This window comes from Coenobita brevimanus, chromosome 93 (genome assembly GCF_032717465.1).
Source record: "Coenobita brevimanus isolate Jiangsu-jjx chromosome 93, ASM3271746v2, whole genome shotgun sequence".
Taxonomy (NCBI): Eukaryota; Metazoa; Arthropoda; class Malacostraca; order Decapoda; family Coenobitidae; genus Coenobita; species Coenobita brevimanus.
This window is the reverse complement of record NC_137046.1, coordinates 50709484-50730286: the sequence shown is the minus strand read 5'-3', so window position 1 is coordinate 50730286 and position 20803 is coordinate 50709484. Positions and strand designations below refer to the sequence as shown.

General features: G+C 43.0%; 1 protein-coding gene across 4 annotated transcripts in view; it reads left to right on the top strand.

Annotated features, from left to right (window-relative positions):
- LOC145412596 (protein C-ets-1-like) overlaps positions 1 to 20803 on the top strand; it is a 550754-nt gene that overhangs the window by 512142 nt on the left and 17809 nt on the right. For 3 of the 4 annotated variants that reach the window (XM_080282508.1, XM_080282509.1, XM_080282511.1), the window contains 2 exons: positions 12948 to 13256; positions 19717 to 19746. In XM_080282508.1, coding sequence (XP_080138634.1) covers positions 12948 to 13256; positions 19717 to 19746 — 339 coding nt within the window. The remainder of the gene's footprint in view (positions 1 to 12947; positions 13257 to 19716; positions 19747 to 20803) is intronic. The other variant, XM_080282510.1, reaches the window with a different exon arrangement.

The following is a 20803-nucleotide window of genomic DNA, read 5'->3' as shown; positions in this document are numbered from 1 at the left end:
TAATGGAAAGAGAAAATAGAAGTGGAAGGTAAGAATGAATACAAACAGGTGGAGACTAAGCAAAAACAAGCGGAGAGAAGGAAAAAGAGGGTGGATGAGAAGAGTAAATACAGATAGAGAGATAAAAAGCAGAAATAAAATAGAAAAAAAGAGGGCCTAGATTAGAAGAAATAATGTGAGAAAAGAGGCCGAGCACAGACAAGAGGAGAGAAAGCAATAGGCAGAGCGAGTGAAATGGGACAGGGAGTTGGAGGAAAAGAGAGTTGGAGATTGGAAATGAATATAAGGGATAAGAATGAGTACGTGGAAAGGGAGAGAGAAAGCAGGAAAAAAGAGCGAGCGATCGAGCGAGAGAAAGAGAGAGAGAGAGAGAGAGAGAGATTAGGGATGGGGGGAGGGGTTAGAGGAGAGGCGAGATCCCGTTCGGTGGTGGTAAATCGCAGAGTCTGACCACAACCGGCCGGATATCCTGAGCTTCCCTTGACCTCTCGGGCCTCTTCCGGGGTGGGCAGGTGAGAGGGGTTGAGGGGGACTCCTGCGGCACCCCTCTCAGGAACAACAACAGGGGCAGTACAATAGGGCTTTAAAAATAGGCGAAACTCCACACTAAATGACGCAAATCCAAATGTGATAATCGGAAAAGGTTATATTTTATTTATTGGTAGGTGGTGGTTGTATTAATGATAGACGAACTAACATGGCTGATAGAAAAATAGGAGAGAGAGAGAGAGAGAGAGAGAGAGAGAGAACAGGAGGGCGATGATAAGTGAGAGGGAGAGATAAGAGGCAGAGAGAGAGGAGTGAGGGCCACACAGAGAGGGGCTGAGGGCTGCCAGTGGGAGGGGGGGAAGAAGTTGAATGCTGCCGACGGAGGAATTCAGGGCTACCAGTAGAAGGGGCTGAGGGTTAAGTCGTGAAACGGACGGAGTGCCATTGAGGAAGGGGCTGAGGGCAACCGAGAATGGAGCTGAGGGACACCTAGAGAGGGACTGAGAGCTACCAAGGAAGGGAATAAGGGCCGCTGATGGCTGCTGAGGGAGGGACTGATGGCTGCTGAGGGAAGGACTGAGGGCTGTTGAAAGAGGGGCTGAGGGATACTGTAGGAAGAGCTGAGGACTACTGTGGGAGAAGATGAGAGCTACTTTGGGATGGGCTGAGGGCTGCTGTGGGAGGGGCTCAGGGATACTGTAGAATAGTCAGAGGGTCACTTAGGGAGGGTCTGAAGACTACTGAGGGAGGAGCTGATGGCTACTTAGGAAGGAACTAAAGGTTACCTAGGAATGGACTGAAGGCTTCTTAGGGAAGGACTGAGGATAAATGAGAGAGAGGCTGAAGACTACTTACGGAGGGACTAAGGGTTAGTAAGGGAAGGGCTGAGGGCCCCTGAGGGAGGGGCTGAGGGCTACTGAGGGTGGGGCTGAGGGCTGTTATCTGGACAACCCTCAGGGACATCCAGCATCCTGTCTTAACGCCAGCCCCCTTATCGCTACATTATCACCACAGTATCGACTTGGTGAAGAAACCCTGCTAGAATCTGTGCTATGAGCGATAGCGACACAGGAAACGCTAGACGACAAACGTTAGCTCAGTCAGTCAGAAAAAGATAAGGCAGTCAGTTCTTTTTTAGTATTTCTTTCTTTTAATGGTAGTTGTTAATTTTTTTCGTTACCCACCGAAGAATCGAAAAACAAGGTAAAGTATAATAGTCACCTATAAGCATATGTAACTGTTTCATATAATCTTTTTGGCTTTATCATGCCTCTTTGCTTTTCCATTTACTAACGCTATTTCTATGGTCTGTTTTGCTCTGGTCTTCTTTTTAATTTTCTATGCTAGCTGAAAAGTGAAGCCTATCTGTAGCCATGCGTTAATCAGAAAGTAGTATCTCTCACAGTGTTCCCACATTGTATTTTCCAATGATAAAATTTTCTTTCTAATTTACCTGAAAACCGAAATCCTTCTGAGGCCATTCGTAATTCAGATTTAGTGTCCCCGTCCCTAATACCACAACACCAACACGTATTTGCAATGAGGAGAGTTTTAGTTACAAAATATTCTGTTAAATGTGTACCTGTCTACCGTGGCATGTCTTGATGTGTTACCATAAATAAAGATGTATTCATAATATAATGCTTAAGATATTACAGTTTTTCATTTGACAGTATTATATAGCGTAACTGTAATACGATATCAGCAATTTGAACACTGAGAGAAAATTTCGTATGTGCCTTGTCTGTATTTATTCGTGGACACAATCTGATATTGTAAAAGAAAAAAAGAAGAGCTGTGATATGTGGAGCGAGGGATGGTGAGGAGAGAGGAGATAAAGTAAATACTCTGTGGCAACACTAGCGCCAGGGAGTGCCAGCCGACAAGTGTCCAGCCTGGAGTGCCTCAGTGTAGCCCTGGGCCCGACCGCTGAGTGCCACTTTTTTTTTCTTGCCTGGACACAACACGCCCTGTCTTTGCTCTCTCTCTCAGCGTCTCATCTTCATTGTCCTGTTCAGTGCGCTATCTTAATTGTCCTGTTCAACGCCTCATTTTTACAGTTCTTTTCAACGCCCCATCTTCATTGTCCTCTTCAGCACCCCCATCTTCACTGCTGTCATCCCACCTCCGACCTACTGTACTGCGCATCGTATTACTATCTTCCCTTCACCATCATGACATGGAGTGCTTCGTAGAGCTCCATCATCAGTCGTGCCTCACCATCATTGTTACAACCTGTGCCTCACCTCTCGCAGACATACTCTGCTTCACCGTACAGTGTCATCACCTCTCCTAAAATCTGGCTCATGTTATTGTTCTATCCTGCTTCAACACACGCCACTAGCGATCCATCATTACGCTTACTTTATCTTTTGCTATTCTTCTTTGTCTGCCTGTTCATTTTATACTACCAAATTCCACGTTCACCCACCAGTTTTATTCCTGCCGGGTCACGTAATCCTGACCTTCCCTCAACGTCTTCATACTTGTATCATCAACCATTTCAAAGCTGGGATATTCAGTCGTTTATTCACTACTCCTTCTCCAATCTCAGCTAGTTTTTAGACCTTTCTTAATTTCATCCAGTAACCACACCTGCACTAGCCCTAACCACACAGTCATTCAACTTCTCCCCAGTGCTGCTCTTGTACCACCACCTCCTTCTTCACCGTTCCAGTACGTTTCAACTGTGATTTTTATTCTGCTATCTTTTTCTTCGGGAGCGCCTTACATCAAGCATGTGTATCGTCATCTGAAAAGCCAAAACACGACGAATTGTTTATATCCCCTGCATGTCCTGTTTAACTTTCCTTGGCGTGTGTGTGTCTGTGCAAACTAAGACAAAAGAACATTCACTTGCACGTGTGTACCTCTCAGTGTTAGTGAATGTCTGCATGGTGTTTTGTTTAAGGGTCTGTCAACCCGCTGGGGTTTCTCCTTGGATCCCTTTCAGTGTTCATTCTTGTTGAAAATAACCCAAACCGATGACGTCTACTGTAATGGAGAAGCATCGTGACACCATGAGTCTCTACCACTCCAGCCCCACCCACCTCACCAACTATTACTACTACTACTACCATTGGCCCTATGGTAATGCCTTATAACCTGTAACTCTCCTTTTGGTTTGTGTTCTTTGGTATTTCCATCACGTGATTGCGCTGTCCTGGACATTATGATGGTGTGGTTGAACTAATCGCAAGCCTGTGTGAGTTACTTTTTCTTCCCATAAATACTTTTCCTGATTTGACTCAGCTTAACCCTTTGACTGTGGCGACAGCTTCACTTTTCTTTCTTGCTACCACTAGACAATTTTATCCAGCATAAGAGAGACCCTTGTCGTGGCTACAAACCATTATTATCAGACCTTCACTACCAGATGATCTTCCCAAAACTGAAATTTGCCGTTTGGCGGCAGCAAAAAGTACTTTAAAAAGGCTTCATGACACTGAAAATAGTAACGATTGTAACACCATAAGCTATCGCTGTTCATGGTCCTATTTTCCTTACTCAGGAACAACCCAGTAACTTCGCCATCAGCAATCATATATCATAGGAAAGTTACACCCACATTTGGTAAAGCTGTATAGTAAATATTCGGCCCGACCTGGACCCTCTTCAGATATCTTCTGGATATGCAACTTTTCCAAATGCAGTTATAATTCTTCCATTTGAATAGTTCATGGCATTATGACATCAAAACGCAGGCTAAATCTTGGCCTTCATGAACACGAAACTATTTCACCATATAAGTGAATTATCTTTATCATCATCCTAAATGTTATCAGTTATCATGGTCATTCTGTTTTCACCAGACGGAACTGGGTCACACACTAGGTAGTGGTTACATGAAATTCCATGAGTTGTAGTTATGAGGTAAGAATTAGTCGTCCATATTGCTAATAAAACCGACCCTCCAGTCTGACTACACGTAACCGACAACTGAGCTAAAAGGGGTTAGGGAGTCTTTTCAGGTTAGAGCATACACGTTATAGTCTGATTACCTTACTTCTGTAGATCTTGTACATGAAAGGAATAGTGTTCTTCATGGTGTTGAGATTTGGAACTTTGGTGTGAACTTGTTGGATCGTACTTACTTAGTCTTTTTCTAGCATGTACCCTACATACGGAATTCGCCCTCAGTGCTCTGATGACGACAGAAATCTTTAATGTTCATGTTACCGACAGACGATTGTGTTCAGGTTAGGAATAGCATCTCATCGTCTGTGGTTAAAGACTGTTTATAGTGGTCCTCTAACGACAGTATAAATGTTTAATAATTACTGCTGTCTCTTGACGATATTATTCAACTTTGGAGTGGCCTCTCGCTCTCTATGACTTAGTCATTCGGCTGTGGTGACTCTCCATGAGTTACATAAAATTATCCGTCGTAGGCTAGAATGAAATGCCAATTCTGTACTTATGGGCCAGAACATTATTTGTATTTTTTTTTTTTTTAACATCAGTGTCCAAGGATTCTTTTCGAGCATAGTAAAATCACCTAATGTTTGGTGAAATAGAATGCTGAGTAGTACATTCTCAGTCAGCGGGTTAACCACTGCCATTTGTACCCTTCACACTTTCTTTCTTTCTTTCTTGCTTTTTTAGCATGGGAAAGATAGTCATGGAATTTGTTTCTCATCCATTCAGTACTACTCATCGTTGGTATGCTGAATAAAATCGTCTGGTGGTAACTACAATAAAATAAAAAAGGACTTCCTTGGTTTTAGGGGGTTAAGTTGGTGAGACAGTATTGGCAGTGTGTAGAGAAAGATAACTGGTCATAATCTAAGTGGCTTGGAGATTTCGTTACACCTCTTTCTCGGCGATTTATGCCGTACATTGTCCGCCAGTATCTTGTGTATGTTACTAATGCAGACTATGTCAATACTAAAATGATATGATATCACGCAAGGGAATGTTAAGGTGTGATATGCAGAATAAATCGTCTAGGCTGTGGTGGTACGAAGTCTCCTATGCCACCTAGAACTCGCTTCCATCTCCTACATGATGTCACCTGGGCTATGGCTTTGTGATTGATTGATTGATTGATTGAGTGATTGAGTGATTTTTGCGTTGGGGTATCTTTGGAGTACAGTAAAATGGTGTGACGTTAACCGAAATAATGCACTGTAGGTAATTAACGGTCAAAGGATTAAATTGGTGAGACAGTACCGAGTGTGGTTGGAGGCTGGGGATCGTATTCCAGTTGGCACTGGAGATATTGTTACACATTTCTCTTAGCAAATTATTATGCATATTACACCTGGTTAATCTCTTCCTTGATTTTTATATAGATACTGTTGACATATTTGTTTCATTAACGTATAAAAGAATAGAAAGGTGTAATATGCAAGGTAATTCGCTGAGGAAGAGGTGTTACGAACGTCATGCTCCACCAAGAGTACGGTCCTGAGTTGTGTAGGTGTGGAGGACATGCACTCCATCGGCGTGTCCCCATCCCCCGGGCGAGCGAGGGAGGGAGAGGGACTCGTGCGGGCCTGACTGTTGACAGAAGAATAACCCGCGTCACGCTCACCCGACCCGACCCGTCCCATGTCAACACGACAGCCACGGAAAAACACCAGGAAAGGCCAAGGAAATGAGACTGGGCGGTAACGGGGGAACGTATGAGCTGGAGCCAGGTGGTGTACTCATAGCTGTGTCGTGACGTGAACATGAGTGTTAAACTGCTTCGATTATATTAACAGTTACAAGATAATTATGTATATTACCTAAAGAAACACTTGTTTATATTTGCATGATATCTTGTTAATGTTTCCCTTTTAGATGATTAGTTCATAAAGGCAGCATGTAATTCTCAGTGTTTGGCTGAAGATTTTTTTTTTTAATCTCTGTAGCCTGTAAACACAAAAGGTACTCACACACACACACACACACACGCACATATATATATATATATATATATATATATATATATATATATATATATATATATATATATATATATATATATATATATGAGACTTTAATTCGCACTATCGCATTAAATGAGTTAGATCAATATATGTTTAATTATTTATTTATTTGTTATTCATAGTTGTGTTCTGTTTGCATGTAGGGCATCATAGCGGTGCTTTAACAGTCCGCTCTGTATCTAATGCTCACAGAGAAAATTATGTATGAAAGCTTTTATCACAGTAAAATAAGACCTGTAACACCATAGTAAGCATACGAGTACATATCCAGTGTAGTTATGGGGCCTGACTTTGCTTCCAGAACACATATAGTTACACTGTAGTGCATGGCAGTCCTAAACCTTTGTGAGGAAGCGACGTAAAACCCAATGTAGTTTAAGGACACAGGCGACTAGTGTGAGACTGGCAGGACCTCACAGCCTGAACTGTTTGCTCTTCACGCTCTGGTTTAGCCCCGCTCGTGGGATTGTTTGCGCTCGTTAGAATGTGTACGCACAAACAATGCTCGCCGTGACAGAAGACGCCGCCGGCCACCTAATCTTGTGGCCCCACACACTCTCATTACCTTTTTATTACGTCATTTATCATTTACCCAGCTTTTCGAGTTCAAAATTCCTTGAAAAACGAAGAGAAAACCTGATTTAGAGCCATTCTCTTCCTCCAGTGTATTATATTTCTCCCACAAATTTTTGCGTCATTTGTTTACTTAGCAGTTATGTATAGTCACTTCTGGTATGTATAAAGAGCAAATCAAAAAGTGTATTATATTTCTCCCATAAATATTTTGCGTCATTTGTTTACTTAGCAATTATGTATAGTCACGTCTGCTATGTATAAAGAGCAAATCAAAACGTAGCCTAAATGACCTACCTCGTATTATAGCTGCAGGCCCAAATTCGATTAATTGTATTACATATCGAACAGTTAATGCGTTACACAGTGTAGTAAGTCTTTAATGTAGACAGTCCTAGTTTCAGAGGTCTGACTGTGTGCTGAGTGGGAGGTGGAGGTGCGTGAGGGAGGGTGTGAGCGGTGTTAACTCTATTTATCCATGCTGTTGTATCGTGGCGGCGGGGTTTGCCTGTACCGGGGCACTGTTGTTTGTGCTGCAGGACCCCGTTACTTCCTATCCACTCCCTCCACTCACCTCTATCTCCTCTCCCCTGTATAAAAACTCTCTCTCTCTCTCTCTCTCTCTCTCTCTCTCTCTCTCTCTCTCTCTCTCTCTCTCTCTCTCTCTCTCGTGTGTGTGTGTGTTTTCCGTCTCTTCGTCTGTGCATTTTTCCTCCCGTCTGCCTTCCGCTCCCACCACGACACCATCCTCTCCCCTTTTCTTCACTAACACCTCCAAATGTCTTCCATTTGTCTTCAGTCTGCTTTCTTTTTCACTCCCCGTCAGTGCAATTTCTTTTTTCTTTTTCTTTTTTTTTTTTTTATGTGCCTTCCATTCCCTCTTCCACACCTCATTTTGCACTTTGCCATTCTTGTCTCTTTTACATCTGTCTTTTTTTTATCTCTGAATGGTTTCCTTATCCAGTTTATGCATTCCATCATCCTTTTACCTCATTTATTGTCTCCATAGTTCCATTGTCTATGCCTTACTATATATTTTTTTCCATTGCTTCCTCTCTGCTTCATCTCCCGTTACTTCCACTTCTTCTCAGCTAAACATTTAACCACATATATTACTGTCTTCCTTCCCGTGGTCTCTTGCTTTCATTCTTCCTTCCATTCTCCCAGTTATATATGATTTTTCTCCTTTCCTCAACCTTCTCTATCATTCCTTTTACCCATACCTCTTGTAAACCCTGTCATGCACGTACCTAATTACTCCCTTTCCCTCTTATTTCCTTGTTCTGCACTACCCTCCTTCCATCCCCTCTCTTCTCCCTTTGTTCCCATTTAATTGCTTACTTTCCTACCTCCAACTCTGTTACTTCCACCAAACGTTTAATCCTCCCCCGGTCTCTTTCCTCTAGCTTTTTGCTTAGAGTCTCACTCTGGCTTCTCTTTTATTTTCAGTCTAACCATCTTTTTATTCCTCTCTTCACTCTGTATTATATATTTTTTTTTCAATTTCTTTTGTTTCCCATTTTCTTATCCTCTCTTCTCTTTTCTGCTGTATACCCTCCATTGTACTTTTACTCCTCTCTCTTCCCCCCCATTATTATTCATTCTCATTTTTCTTTCAATTTCATTCCTCCACACCCTCTTGTTTTCCATCTAAATCTTCCTCCCTACCTCTGTTCCTTCAATAAATCTCTCTCCTTTTAATCACTTTCTACCTTCACATCAAATTTCTCTCCTCTCTCCACGTTCCCTCCTTTTTTCCTTTCCCTTTCTCTCCAATCTCATTCCTCCACACCCTCTTCCTCCTCACCTCTAGTCCCCCCTTAACCTTCCCCCTCCTTCTCTCCCTTCCCTCCCCCCCTCCAATAAACCCCCTCCCTTACTCTACCTCCCCGACACTCTCACGCTCCTCCACTCCGCCAAGTGAATCCATAAACAGGCGTCTCATGTTCTTTACTGCGGTCGTATAATTTAGGACATACCCCCATTTTCTTTATTTTTCGTCGCGAAGCAACTCTGCGTTTTTTTTTTTTTTTTTTTTTTTTTGAGTTTGTGATTGACATCAGGATCTCGTCGTAATTTGGGTCTGAATTGTGGTCGTTATTATTTTTGCCCATTTTCTGTCTGGCTGTTTTTTCTTTTTTATGTATGACTAGGGAGTTGTTTATCAAGTATAGAGCTTTTTTTTTTTCCTCCTTACGTTCTTTCCTCCAGTCTTATCTCTCTCCTTCCCCTCTTCCCTCGACTGTGAACTCGCCCCCTTACCTCCAGTCCAGTTTTTTATTGCTGTTTCAAGTCTACCCTATTCCCCCTCCCAGCAGTCCATCAAATCCACTTCCACCTTCCACCCCTCCAAGCTAAACCTTTCCTTCTCTAGCTATTTCTCCTCCTTGCTAACCCCCATCCACCCCCCATCCCATTCTCTCTCTTCCAATACCCCGCGGCCACCTTCCCCCACCTCGTCTTCCCTTCTCCCGCACCTCAAGCCCCCCTATCCCCCCCTCCGTGCCTTACCCTTGTCATTAGTTCCGGGCGGTGAGTCCAAATGATGGGGGTAAGTAGCGAGGGGCGACAGCCGCTGCCACAAACACACCAGCGCCCCCTTCCACCAAACTTCCCCCACTCTCCACCACTCCTACCTTATCCTCATCTGTTTCATTTCCCGTCATCCTTAGCTAGTGTATCTTTATCATTTGTCTGGAGAGTGTCGTGACAGTGTAAGAGAGGATTTGGGTGGTGTTCCGTAGAAGTTGTTTACTTCCTGGTGACTTCAACGCCGGGCCATAGGAAGTGATCCGCCGCCGCCTCACGCGCCGCCCCCAAATATATCACCCTGGCTGGCTGCACTTTTTGCCGTGTAAAATATTCCAGTGGCTGAAACACAAAGGGAGGGAGAGGGTCTTGGTCGTGAAAGTTAGCTTGTACAGAACCAAGATATATTTCCATGATTTAGAAACTTGTCGTTGTCTTTGGCTTGAAAAATTGGTAAGTACTGTATACAAATTTTCATAACTGTAACTCAACATCATCACTTTTTAACCCCAAAACTTACATTACTAGTTACCTTCTTTATTTGCAGTTCATTTAATTTTCCACTAACACTCCCCTCCCATACCCCGCCCCCCTGCTCCCCCGTACCCCGCCGCTCATCACCACGCATTACACGAAGCATACACGGCCGCGCCAGTCTTGGGGCGAGGAAGCATGGAGGGGGAAGGGGGGTCGTGTGAATTACGGGCGGGGGTGCATGAGCCACGGGAGGGAGGGACGGAGGAGAAGGGAGGGGGCTGGTGGTGCGGCCGCTGCCTCAAGGTGAAACACCGCCCGGGGGGAGGCTGGAGGCGCTGAGGGTAAAGGGCAGTCGCTGAAGGGGAACACGCCTGGGACACTACACCAGCGCTCCCCCAGGTTCCCCCCCTACCCCATCCCGCCACAGTCAGACCCCTTCCTTGCTTCCTCGCTGCCCCCAGGCTCACAGAACACCTCTTGACCCTCCCCCAGGCACACGGAACGCCCCGCACCCCCTGGTTAAGCTCTAAACAAGGGTGAATGCTACCGCGCCCTCCAGAACCTGCTTTGACTTGACACTGGTTCTGGTGACCGTGCAGATTTTGTGCCATTGCTACCATGAGTGGAGACAAGGCTGCTGTGCTGCCCTCAACCCTCACACTGTCTCACCTCCGCTTCCTTCCGTAGAGTCATGCACTCACACTTCCCCTTTCCTCTTCCCCCTCGTTGTCCCTATTTCCTTTCCACTCCCCTTCCTTGTTCTCCCTGTCCCTCACTCTTTCTCACTTTCGTTGCAGTGTATGATGGAAATATTAGTGAGTGGGAAACATTAGAAGAAATGCACTTTGTGTAATCCAACTTTATCCTTAGTTTGACAGTTATTCTTAGTTAAGAAACAATATCCCATCATTCGCAAGAGTTTATTTTTGCCGTTGGTATTATCATATGCAGCTACAACTTCATCATATATTAGAAGGTTAATTAATTAGTATAGTAAAGGCTGTATGAGTCAGTCCCATCATACTCTGTCGAGGTGTAGGGGCCAGAAGGTAGGCTGTCGTTCTTCAGTACACTTAAGGGTTACATAACCAGTTCAGTTCCCTTAGAGGCACTACAGTACATGATCGAAAAGCATTTAGTCACCTCTTGGGGATCGAACCTATGCAAGGCCGTCACTCCGACCGGGGCGTTCTAACCACTAACCATTATTACATAAGCAGGTGTGACCCGCGAGGCAACCATCAGCGCTCCCGGGTGAGTGCCGGTGCGCGGAGCCAGGAAGTAGTGGGGGTGACAAGCAGAGCCATGGAGGCCGCTCACTGTCGGGGTTACCATGCTGAAGGTCCCCACTCACCCACATCCTCCCTCACCCCTTTCTAATATCCCTTCTATCACCTCACATTCATCTCTCTTTCTCTCTTTTTTTTTTAACCTTCGAAGTTTTTCCTTAATATTATTATTGTTTTTCTTCTGCGTATTTTGATTACAGATAATTAGCATGCAATTTTCAGTCCTCTCCATACCTGCATCACTCATTGAAAAGTGACTATCCGTTCTTTTGATACTTTATCTCCACTCAGTCTACGTCTTCTCTTCCCTATCAACACTGTCGATATCGGAGGCTCATTAGTTTGCAAAAGGTAGAATATTTAATTTTGCATATTAACATTATGCAGTGTTTCCTTTTACCTTACACAGATTAACTTTTTTTTCCATTGTTGATGTCGTATACACTTCCTCGCTCATACCTGCTCGTTTAGCGCGACACTCCCATAACAAAACACTGTAATCATGTCTGCCCAATCAAAACTCCTTCCTCTAGCGTCCTCCTCTCTTCTTCCTCATGACAGTGCTTTCCAGTTCGTGCCCTCTTCTTCATGCACGCTTCCTGATCCTCCTCAGTACAAGATTGTCTTACCGTCCATTTTAGTTCGAATAGAAGAAATGGAAGCGGGTAAAGAACTTTTGTCATCTACAGTGCTGTTTTGTCATGTTTATTGCGACGTTGTACTTGATGGTGTTAGTGTGGTGCTGTTGCTATTGCCTTCCAGTTTCAGGTATCTAAGTGTGATTCTTGGTCCTACCGCACTCATAATTCACAGTGGCTTTTAAAGTGACCTTAATATCACTTGGAATATAATTACTGTTGGTGGTTTGCTTTGAAGATGGTTGTAGTAGTGTATATATGTTACTGTGAAATCAGTCATTTCATGAAATGCCTAGTCATTTAGAGAAATAAATTTAAATTGGGATGGGTTTATTTAGGTTAGGTTAAATTAAGGTACGATTAGGTTAGGCTGGGATAATCTAGGCTAAGTTTAGGTTAGGTTAGGCTTGGTTTGTTAAGTTAGGTTAGATGAATTTAGATGAACGCATAACATAACGTAGCGTTCTTCTAAATTAACCTAAGCCAATCTGACCAAACCTAGACTAACCTAACCCAAGCTTAACCTAGATTATTCCAGCCTAACCTAACTGCAGCCTAAATTAATCTAACCTAAATTAACGCATCCCAATTTACACTCATTTCACGAACTGACTAGACATTTCATGAAATGACTGATTTCACAGTTTGCCTGTAATATATATATATATATATATATATATATATATATATATATATATATATATATATATATATGTGTGTGTGTGTGTGTGTGTGTGTGTGTGTGTGTATGTATACAATTTGTTGTACGTTTTCATAATAGCTTTTCTTCTCTTTCTGTCATGTATGGTTAATGTACTTAGAATATATTTCCGTTGCTGTAGAAAGAGTTGTAATCCTTACTGTACTGAGCATAAGCTCAGTTTTGTTTTCCTAGGACTGTACCTTAGGCCACCGAAATATTTTTCACCCACAGAAATAAGTGATATCAGAGATTATTGTCATCACCGTTTGTGAAAATCATGGACTAACACAGACCTCCTTGTGTTGTTCCACAGACGTGGAGGAAGAGTCCGCCTTGGCCTCCGTGCCGCCAACCTTCCACGAGTACGTCCCCGACTTCAACGAGTTTCTGGAAGGCTATGGGGGCCCTCTTCCCGAGCACCGCCTTAATCCCGTCCTCACCTCGTCTTCGTCATCCACCCCGCACGGACCCCCGCCCCCTGCCACCGTGCCTAGCGCTTCCCTCCCTCCAGCAGTGCCTTCTACAGCGTCGTCCTCGTCGTCTGCAACCACTACTTCACCCTCCAACACATCTGCCAGTACCCCTCACCCTACTCCCACACAGTCGCTACAGTACCTGGACGGTCAGTATCACAGCCGTCTTTGTGAAATTATTTCTTACAGTTCTTGTTTTTTCTATATCCTGTAAATTTTTGTCATTTGTACTTTCTTTCTGATATACAAGTTTGCTCACTTCATACAGTGCTCAAAACGTTATCTATTGATTAGTATTTAGTATAATATTGCACAAAACTTTTTTTGCATTTCCTAAATATTTATGTTGACTTGTATTTATGAGTGATCTTGTGTGTGAAAGTTTCTTACTGGTTGTACATTGAGTAACAGTGAAGTGGTTAATGAATTACATTTATTTCATAATGAGCGTCTTATCATGATCGATATATTACATTAAAAATTATTATTAGCATAATTAGTTTCTGTTGGATATGTAATTACAAGGAAGATCATTAATCACAGGACTTCGTATAAAAAAAAAAATCAACGGCATGTCTGGAACAACGAGCATGTCTCCACCCCCCCCCCAAAAGAAAAACTGTCAGTACAGCTGTTACTCATTATTTACTGGTTATAAAGTACACTGTATGAAAGCTTAAAATATTAAAAGAAGTGACATAAGAAGCGACATGAAAAGACATTACAGTTAAATATTATCAAATAGGGTAAGGTATGCTAAATGTACTTCGTGCTTCGACGCAGTTATAAGTAGTCATTTGCTGTGGTGCTTTGTCATAGTGTTTCTCATATAAATTTATGGGTAAATGTAAATACAATATCATTTAAAAGCAACCGTGATGTGATGGCTTTAATATATACAGTTATGCGGCATAGTATAATATTTACAGGTGTGCTACATAATGATAATTGAAACTGCAAATCCCTAAGTGATATATGCTGTTCATAGGAAATTTAAACGCACCGATCGGGTTTCTGACTTAAAAACGACGGATTTGAAATGCATTTGATTCACTGTTAAGACTATTATTCCGCATGATACCACTGTGTTATTAGATCTTCGTCTGAATCCTCCCATAATGACAGTTTTTGGCGCGGTCCAAGTTCACATCTTGTTTTATGGGAGATGTTCTAACAGAAGGAAACCAAGTATAAGAAAATTAGAGAGAGAGAGAGCGAGAGAGCGTGTGTGTAAATAGTTAAAAGCGTTCCAGGAGTATAAAAAAAAAAAGTGCTGAAGCAAAAGAACAGGCCCTGAAAAAACAGAAAGGTGTGAATGTATAAAGATAAACTCGAGCCACGGAGAAAGTAGACAAAAAGAAAAAAAAAACAAAAGCGTCTGTGTTGGTGCATGCCGTGGGAGGGAGGTGAGATGTTGGGATTTGTGAGGGAAGGAGACGGGACGTAGGCCCGGTGATGGCGGTGAGGTGAGGGAGGGTAAACAGTGATGACGTGGAGGGAAGAGGAGAGCAAGTAAGCACATCCGGGACGCTGCAAAAGATGGAGGGCTGAGAGATGTAGTTTGGGAGTGAGTTGAAAGATGAGGGACAGGAGTGAGCCTAGATTTGAAGTGTGCTCTTTGTGTGTGTTGGGGGGGGGAGGTGCTTGTGTGTGTGTGTGTGGGGGGTTGCGTGTGTGTGTGTGTGGGGGGGTTGCGTGTGTGTGTGGGGGGGGTTGCGTGTGTGTGGGGGGGTTGCGTGTGTGTGTGGGGGGGGTTGCGTGTGTGTGTGTGGGGGTTGCGTGTGTGTGGGGGGGGTTGCGTGTGTGTGTGTGTGTGTGTGAGAGAGAGAGAGAGAGAGAGAGAGATTATTTTCTGTTTGACTGAGGAAGAAGAATGAGTGGAGATGAACTGTGAGAGAAGTTGAGGTGCAGTGTGAGTGAGAGATGAGGGAGAGGACTAAGTTTGGTTGTGTACTAAGCTTACTTGAGTAAATTTAGACGCACTGTGGGTGGATGGTGGTGGGATAGAATTGTGTTAAGAGGAGCTGACAGAGAGGAGTGATTTTAGATGCATTGTCTGACTGGAGAATTGAAGCAGAGAAGTAAGCTTAGATGCATTGTCTGACTGGAGAGCTGAAAAAGTGAAGTGTGCTTAGATGCAGTGTCTGAGTGGAGAGCTGAGGGAGAGAAGTGAGCTTGGATGCATTATTCACTAAGACAGAACAGTAGTCTTAGATTTGCGTTAAGACTAAGGAGAGCTGTCAGGCAGTAGTGAGTGTAGCCTGTCTGTAGAATTTAGAGAGAAGGGTGAGTCTGTATGCATTAATTGACTGAGAGAAGTTGAGATGAAAAACTGCACAGTCATTTAGAATGGGCTTGGGAGCTAATTTTCTGTTCGTGTTGAAACCTGTGTATTGAGGTGCAATGCATGGAGAGATGAAAGTTGGAAAAAATGTGGCATGTGGATTATTCGGTTTCTGTGCACTGAAGATAATGGCTATAGGAGGTAGGAATACTAACAGTGGATTGATGCACAAAATGGGTAACTATTCTCAGTAACACAGTACAAAGGTTGAAAGCATATGAAACAGATTTTACCTTTTTAGTTTTGAGATCAGTTTAATGGGTAGCCTAAGATGACCGGCCACCTCGATGACAAATACATACATCAGGGTTAGAGGGAGTGAAAATTATGATACTTACCCCGTGACTCCGAAGACGCATTTTTTTATATTCTTGCTATCTCCAGACGTTTTGATTAACTTTGAAGAGATTTTTCGAAAGTAAGTGTTAGATATTGCCTTAGTTATCCCGTCCACCATTACACTTGAGTAAAACTGATTAATAAAATTGCCAGGTGGAAGTAGAAATAATGTTAAAAAAAAATGTCATCGGAGTGCCAGCCCTGATGAAGTGAAAGAAAAGTATGGAAAAAGAAAGTGTGGCTTACAGTCACCCAGCTGACACCAACAATGCAGTCGGGGAAATATTTTTACCTTTATCGTGTGGGTGAGCGACCTGGGGCAGAGGGGGACTGACGAGAACAAGAGGTGGAGTGGTGGTGATGGGGAGGCCGATAGTGCTGGAGACAATGATAGTGGTGATGATGGTGATGGTGCTGGAGACAATGATGATGGTGATGGTGATGAAGGTGATAATGAAGGTAACGAGCCCCGGCTGGGATGGGCGTGCCGGTTTTAAGCCATGAGAATCGCCGGAAGCCGGATCAGCCGACCGGAAAAAACGGGCGAGGGAGGAGAGGAGAGGAGGTAGTGAGGGAAAAGGAGAAGTGGAAAGGGAGAGGGATGGAGGTGAGAAGAGAGGGATGATAGTGACAGAAGGAGAGAGATGAGGAGAGAGGAAAGGTAGTGAGAGAAGAGAAGAGTAGTGAAAAGTTGGCAGATAGTAAGAGAAGAGATGAAAAGAGAAAGGTAGCGGAATAAGCGTGGGAAGTGTGAGAGAAGAGAAGAGAAGAGAAGAAAAGTGGGGTAGTAAGAGAAGAAAGGAAGGGAGGTTGGAAAAGGAAGAGGAAAGATGAGCAGAGAGAGGCTTGAATGAGAAGGGAAGGTAGGGAGGGGAAGTTGTGATAGAAGAGGAGACTTAACAGGAGAGGTATGATGAGAAGATGAGATGTGAGAGATCGTGAGGTAGGGGAAGAAATGAGGAGAGAGACGGCGGGAGAAAGGTGAAGTGAGAAGGTAGGAGGCGAGAAATGAGAGGGGATGGAAAGAGAAAGAAAGTGTGAAAGAAGGCAATAAAGAAAGGGAACAGCTGGGAAAAGAAATGTGGTGGGAAGAACAGAGAAGGTAGCTAGGAAGAAAGAACTGATGGGGAATGCAGAGAGTTATGTACAGTGGTGAACAGAAAGATTAATGAACACTGACGGAGCAACACTGTTTAGAAGCTGGATGGACATGGAGAAGAGGAGGTGGAACTAGTTTTAAGGGAGTTTGTTTGGTGACTGTGGGAAGAATGGGAGGAGAGGTGGATGCATATGATAAAACCATGAAAATTAAGAATGTTGAGTAAATAGTAGTGGAGGAAAACAGAGCCAGTGCAGGGTGAAAATGAAGAGACGAATAGGCCCTGAATGTGAAAGTAGGCAGATATGGGAGGATAACACTGAAACAAAATATGAAACTGTGAACAAGAGCAAAGAATCAGAATTAGAAGGGAAAATGTATGATTGGAAGAAAATGGTAAAAGTTAGGGGAAACCTGTCTTATAACAAAAACCACTAATACAAAGGAAGATAAGTGCCCGTTTGGTATCTAGAAGGGATAGCTTAGAAAATAGGGTCGTCGTTTTAAGACTCTAACTATTTCTGTAAAAAGAAAAAGACAGTACAGTCAGGAATATTCAAGCTATGATGGTGTAGGATGGTAGGATTAAAGTACGAAGAAAATGGCTGGGGAAAGAGTCTGTCGATGGAACTTACTCATATTCAGTATTTCACATCCCCTAAACGCTTGTCCTTGTGGAATTCATAGCGATTTCGTGTTCTCCGTTAATTGTATTGTAATTAGGCTTTGTCGTGGCCGGGTGTGAGGAGGGTACAAAACGAGGATCCCGGGATGCGTTCTTACCGAAGTGGGAAATTCTGAGTCATTTATCGTTACTAACAAAAAAAAAAAAAAAAAAAAAAAAAAAAAAACAGTTGAAGCCGTGATTAAAAGCGCTGGTGATTCTCTCTCTCTCTCTCTCTCTCTCTCTCTCTCTCTCTCTCTCGTCTTCGCTTTTTTTATCTTTTTCATTTCTTTCTCACACATCTCCCACGTCCTACACTCTTGTTTCTCTTTTCTCAAAATTCTGTCGTCCTTTTCTCCTATCCCGCACCGCATTCCTGAATTAATCACCCATCACTCCCGCTTCTTTTTCTCTCCCATATTCCCTTTCATTTTCATTTTTTTCTCCTTTTCCCTTTGAATATTTTTCTTTACGCACTTTTTCTCAGTTTTAGTTCCCTTTTTACTACATTTTACTACATTCTCTTTCCGTTTCCTCCAGCGTTCCCTTTCATTTCTTCCTTGTTTTTCTCCCACCTGTCGTAGTCCCTCTTTTCATGTCTCTCATCTTTCACTCCTTGTTACCACATTTCTCTCTCCTTTTCCCATTTTTCTGTCTATCTCGTTTATATCCTCCTCTCTTGCATCGTTCCTTTCCTGATCTCTCACCCTTCATTCCATCCTCTCTCTCTCTCTCTCTCTCTCTCTCTCTCTCTCTCTCTCTCTCTCTCTCTCTCTCTCTCTCTCTCTCTCTCTCTGATTTTAAATATACATATATATATATATATATATATATATATATATATATATATATATATATATATATATATATATATATATATATATATATATAATCTCCGTCTCCCTCTTTTCCCCCAAGCCTCCCTGAAAAACGTGTGTAAGGTGTCGTGTTCACCTGACCGCCTCTCCCGCCAGTGCCACTTATTGCTCGCGTTTCACCATGCTAAAATATTAATTTCCTGTCGCCTCCATCCCCACCCGTCTTCCCGCGGCGGCGGCGCAACCAAAGCCTCACAAGAAAGATGATTTAATTGAACTGGTGAAGCATTGTTAGTCGTAGCCACATCAGTTTGTGTCCTCTTCTTTATTCCACTGTCTTTGGCTTCCTGTACAAGAAGCATTACACAGAGTTTTACATTCCGCTCTCCTATAACAGAGAGGCCGTAAAACATAGACTCGCGTTATCACTAGGTGCGTCACTCTCCCGTTTGCCTTTTGTTTCCCGTGCGAAGCTCCGCCCTTCTGTCGTGACGTCATGGGTTCCTGCGGGGTCACTCTTGCGCGCGCCCAATGACTGACAACGCTGTAATCTACTGCCGCTGCCTCATGTAGATCTTTCTTTTCATTCAGTGCATCATTAATATTCAAAGATAAGATTTTTATCTCACAAGGGAGCCATGAATAACCAATATATGCCAGCCTTACAATTGTTCGCTCTCGCCTGATTACCGGAAAAAAGAGAGGAAGTGGCAGACGGAAGTCCCTAACCGGTAACCGCGTACGCGTACAAGTCTGCTGGTCGTCCGCGTGTCACACAAAAGCATTAATTGAGCGGGATCACACGTCCCGGGACCTCGCGCCCGCTCGCCACAACTTCTCGGTCTCCCACACCTTGATTTATTGGTCTCCGCACCCGCCGTCACCACCACCGCCACCCCACGTCTCTGTCGTCACCCTCCGCTCGTCGCCACTCACACCTCACGTCCCACTGCACGCAACGAAGAGGGCTGTCTTGTAAATTACCCGTTGATGACGAAAGCGAAAGTTAAAACGAAATTAGTTTTTATCGAACTCTGATTTTGTGACGACTCACTGTTCGTGTGATGGCCTAGTGTCTCCTGCAAGTTAAGGAGTTTGACGTGCTGTATGAAGTTAATTTATTTCTGAGTCTTACTCCAAGATATATTACACTAAATTATCCACGATCTCTCTTTACTGTTATTACTGACGCTGGTGGACGATATGTCACACAAGCTGGTGGTGGATCAGAATAAAATATATTGAATTATTATTATTATTCTCTTGTGCATCACTGTGTAGCAGCCAGTAACAATGTGCGAAACTTATATAAACTTCACTGAAGACTTTTCGTATCGACTTTCAGACGAGAGAAGAAGGACGTGGAGCAGGAATGGTAAGCTGAGTGTAGCAGTGTCGTGTAGTGTAGCTGTTTTGCCTGTCTTAACACACTAGAACCTTGTCCCAGTCACCACGAATTAACACAATAAAATTAATGTAGTATTCGTGTGTGTGTGTGTGTGTGTGTATATATATATATATATATATATATCTATATATATGTGTGTGTGTGGGTGTGTGTGTGTGTGTATATGTATATATATATATATATATATATATATATATATATATATATATATATATGTGTGTGTGTGTGTGTGTGTGTGTGTGTGTGTGTGTTCAGTGGAATGTGCACGACCTGTAGTAACGACTTGTTGCCTAATGTATGTAGAGAATGTTTTTTAACTGTTCTGTAGCACGAGTTTTGAGTGAAAACCAGTGCTTAGTAATACTTTCTCTCGTACTAGCACGAACTAAGTGTTTGTATATAGAGCTGGCATCTGTAGTGTATTATATTGTTCATCTGTAAAACCAGCTGTATGATATTTTATGATGTGAGTGTTGATGTCCCCTTTCAGTTTCCTGAATTAATAGTTTGTCTGAATGCTAGACCTGTCATGCACAGTTTTAAGGGGAAACTGCATATATATATAATACTGAGTGTAGTGACGGTGTTCAGAGAGTATTCGCAGAGTAAGTTTCAGAGGTATTTCCAGAAACTACAAATTATTTTTTCGTAGGATTTTTACATACATACTGTGATTTTTTATTCTGTCTCATTTCCATGAATAATCGTGTCTTGTATATATTAAACATTGTCTTTGCATGTTGCGAAGGAAACTCATCTCTTTATAAAAAGTTAACGAGAAGTACTATAGCACAGTTTATATAAAGGTGCAGCAAAAGTAGCAATAGTGTTGTGGCCCCTCACGCGTGCGTATAATAGCAGCCATCCAGGATGCATGATCATGGCTGAAGACTGAGTAGTTTTGACCTTGAAGCTGCAGTGTTCCGCTGTGGGTGCGATACAGAGTTGCGTTGCGTAGCCAGTATACACACCCTTTGGTCCTTGAGTTGCTTTGCCGTGCCGGAAAGTTGGCACTGTTATTCCT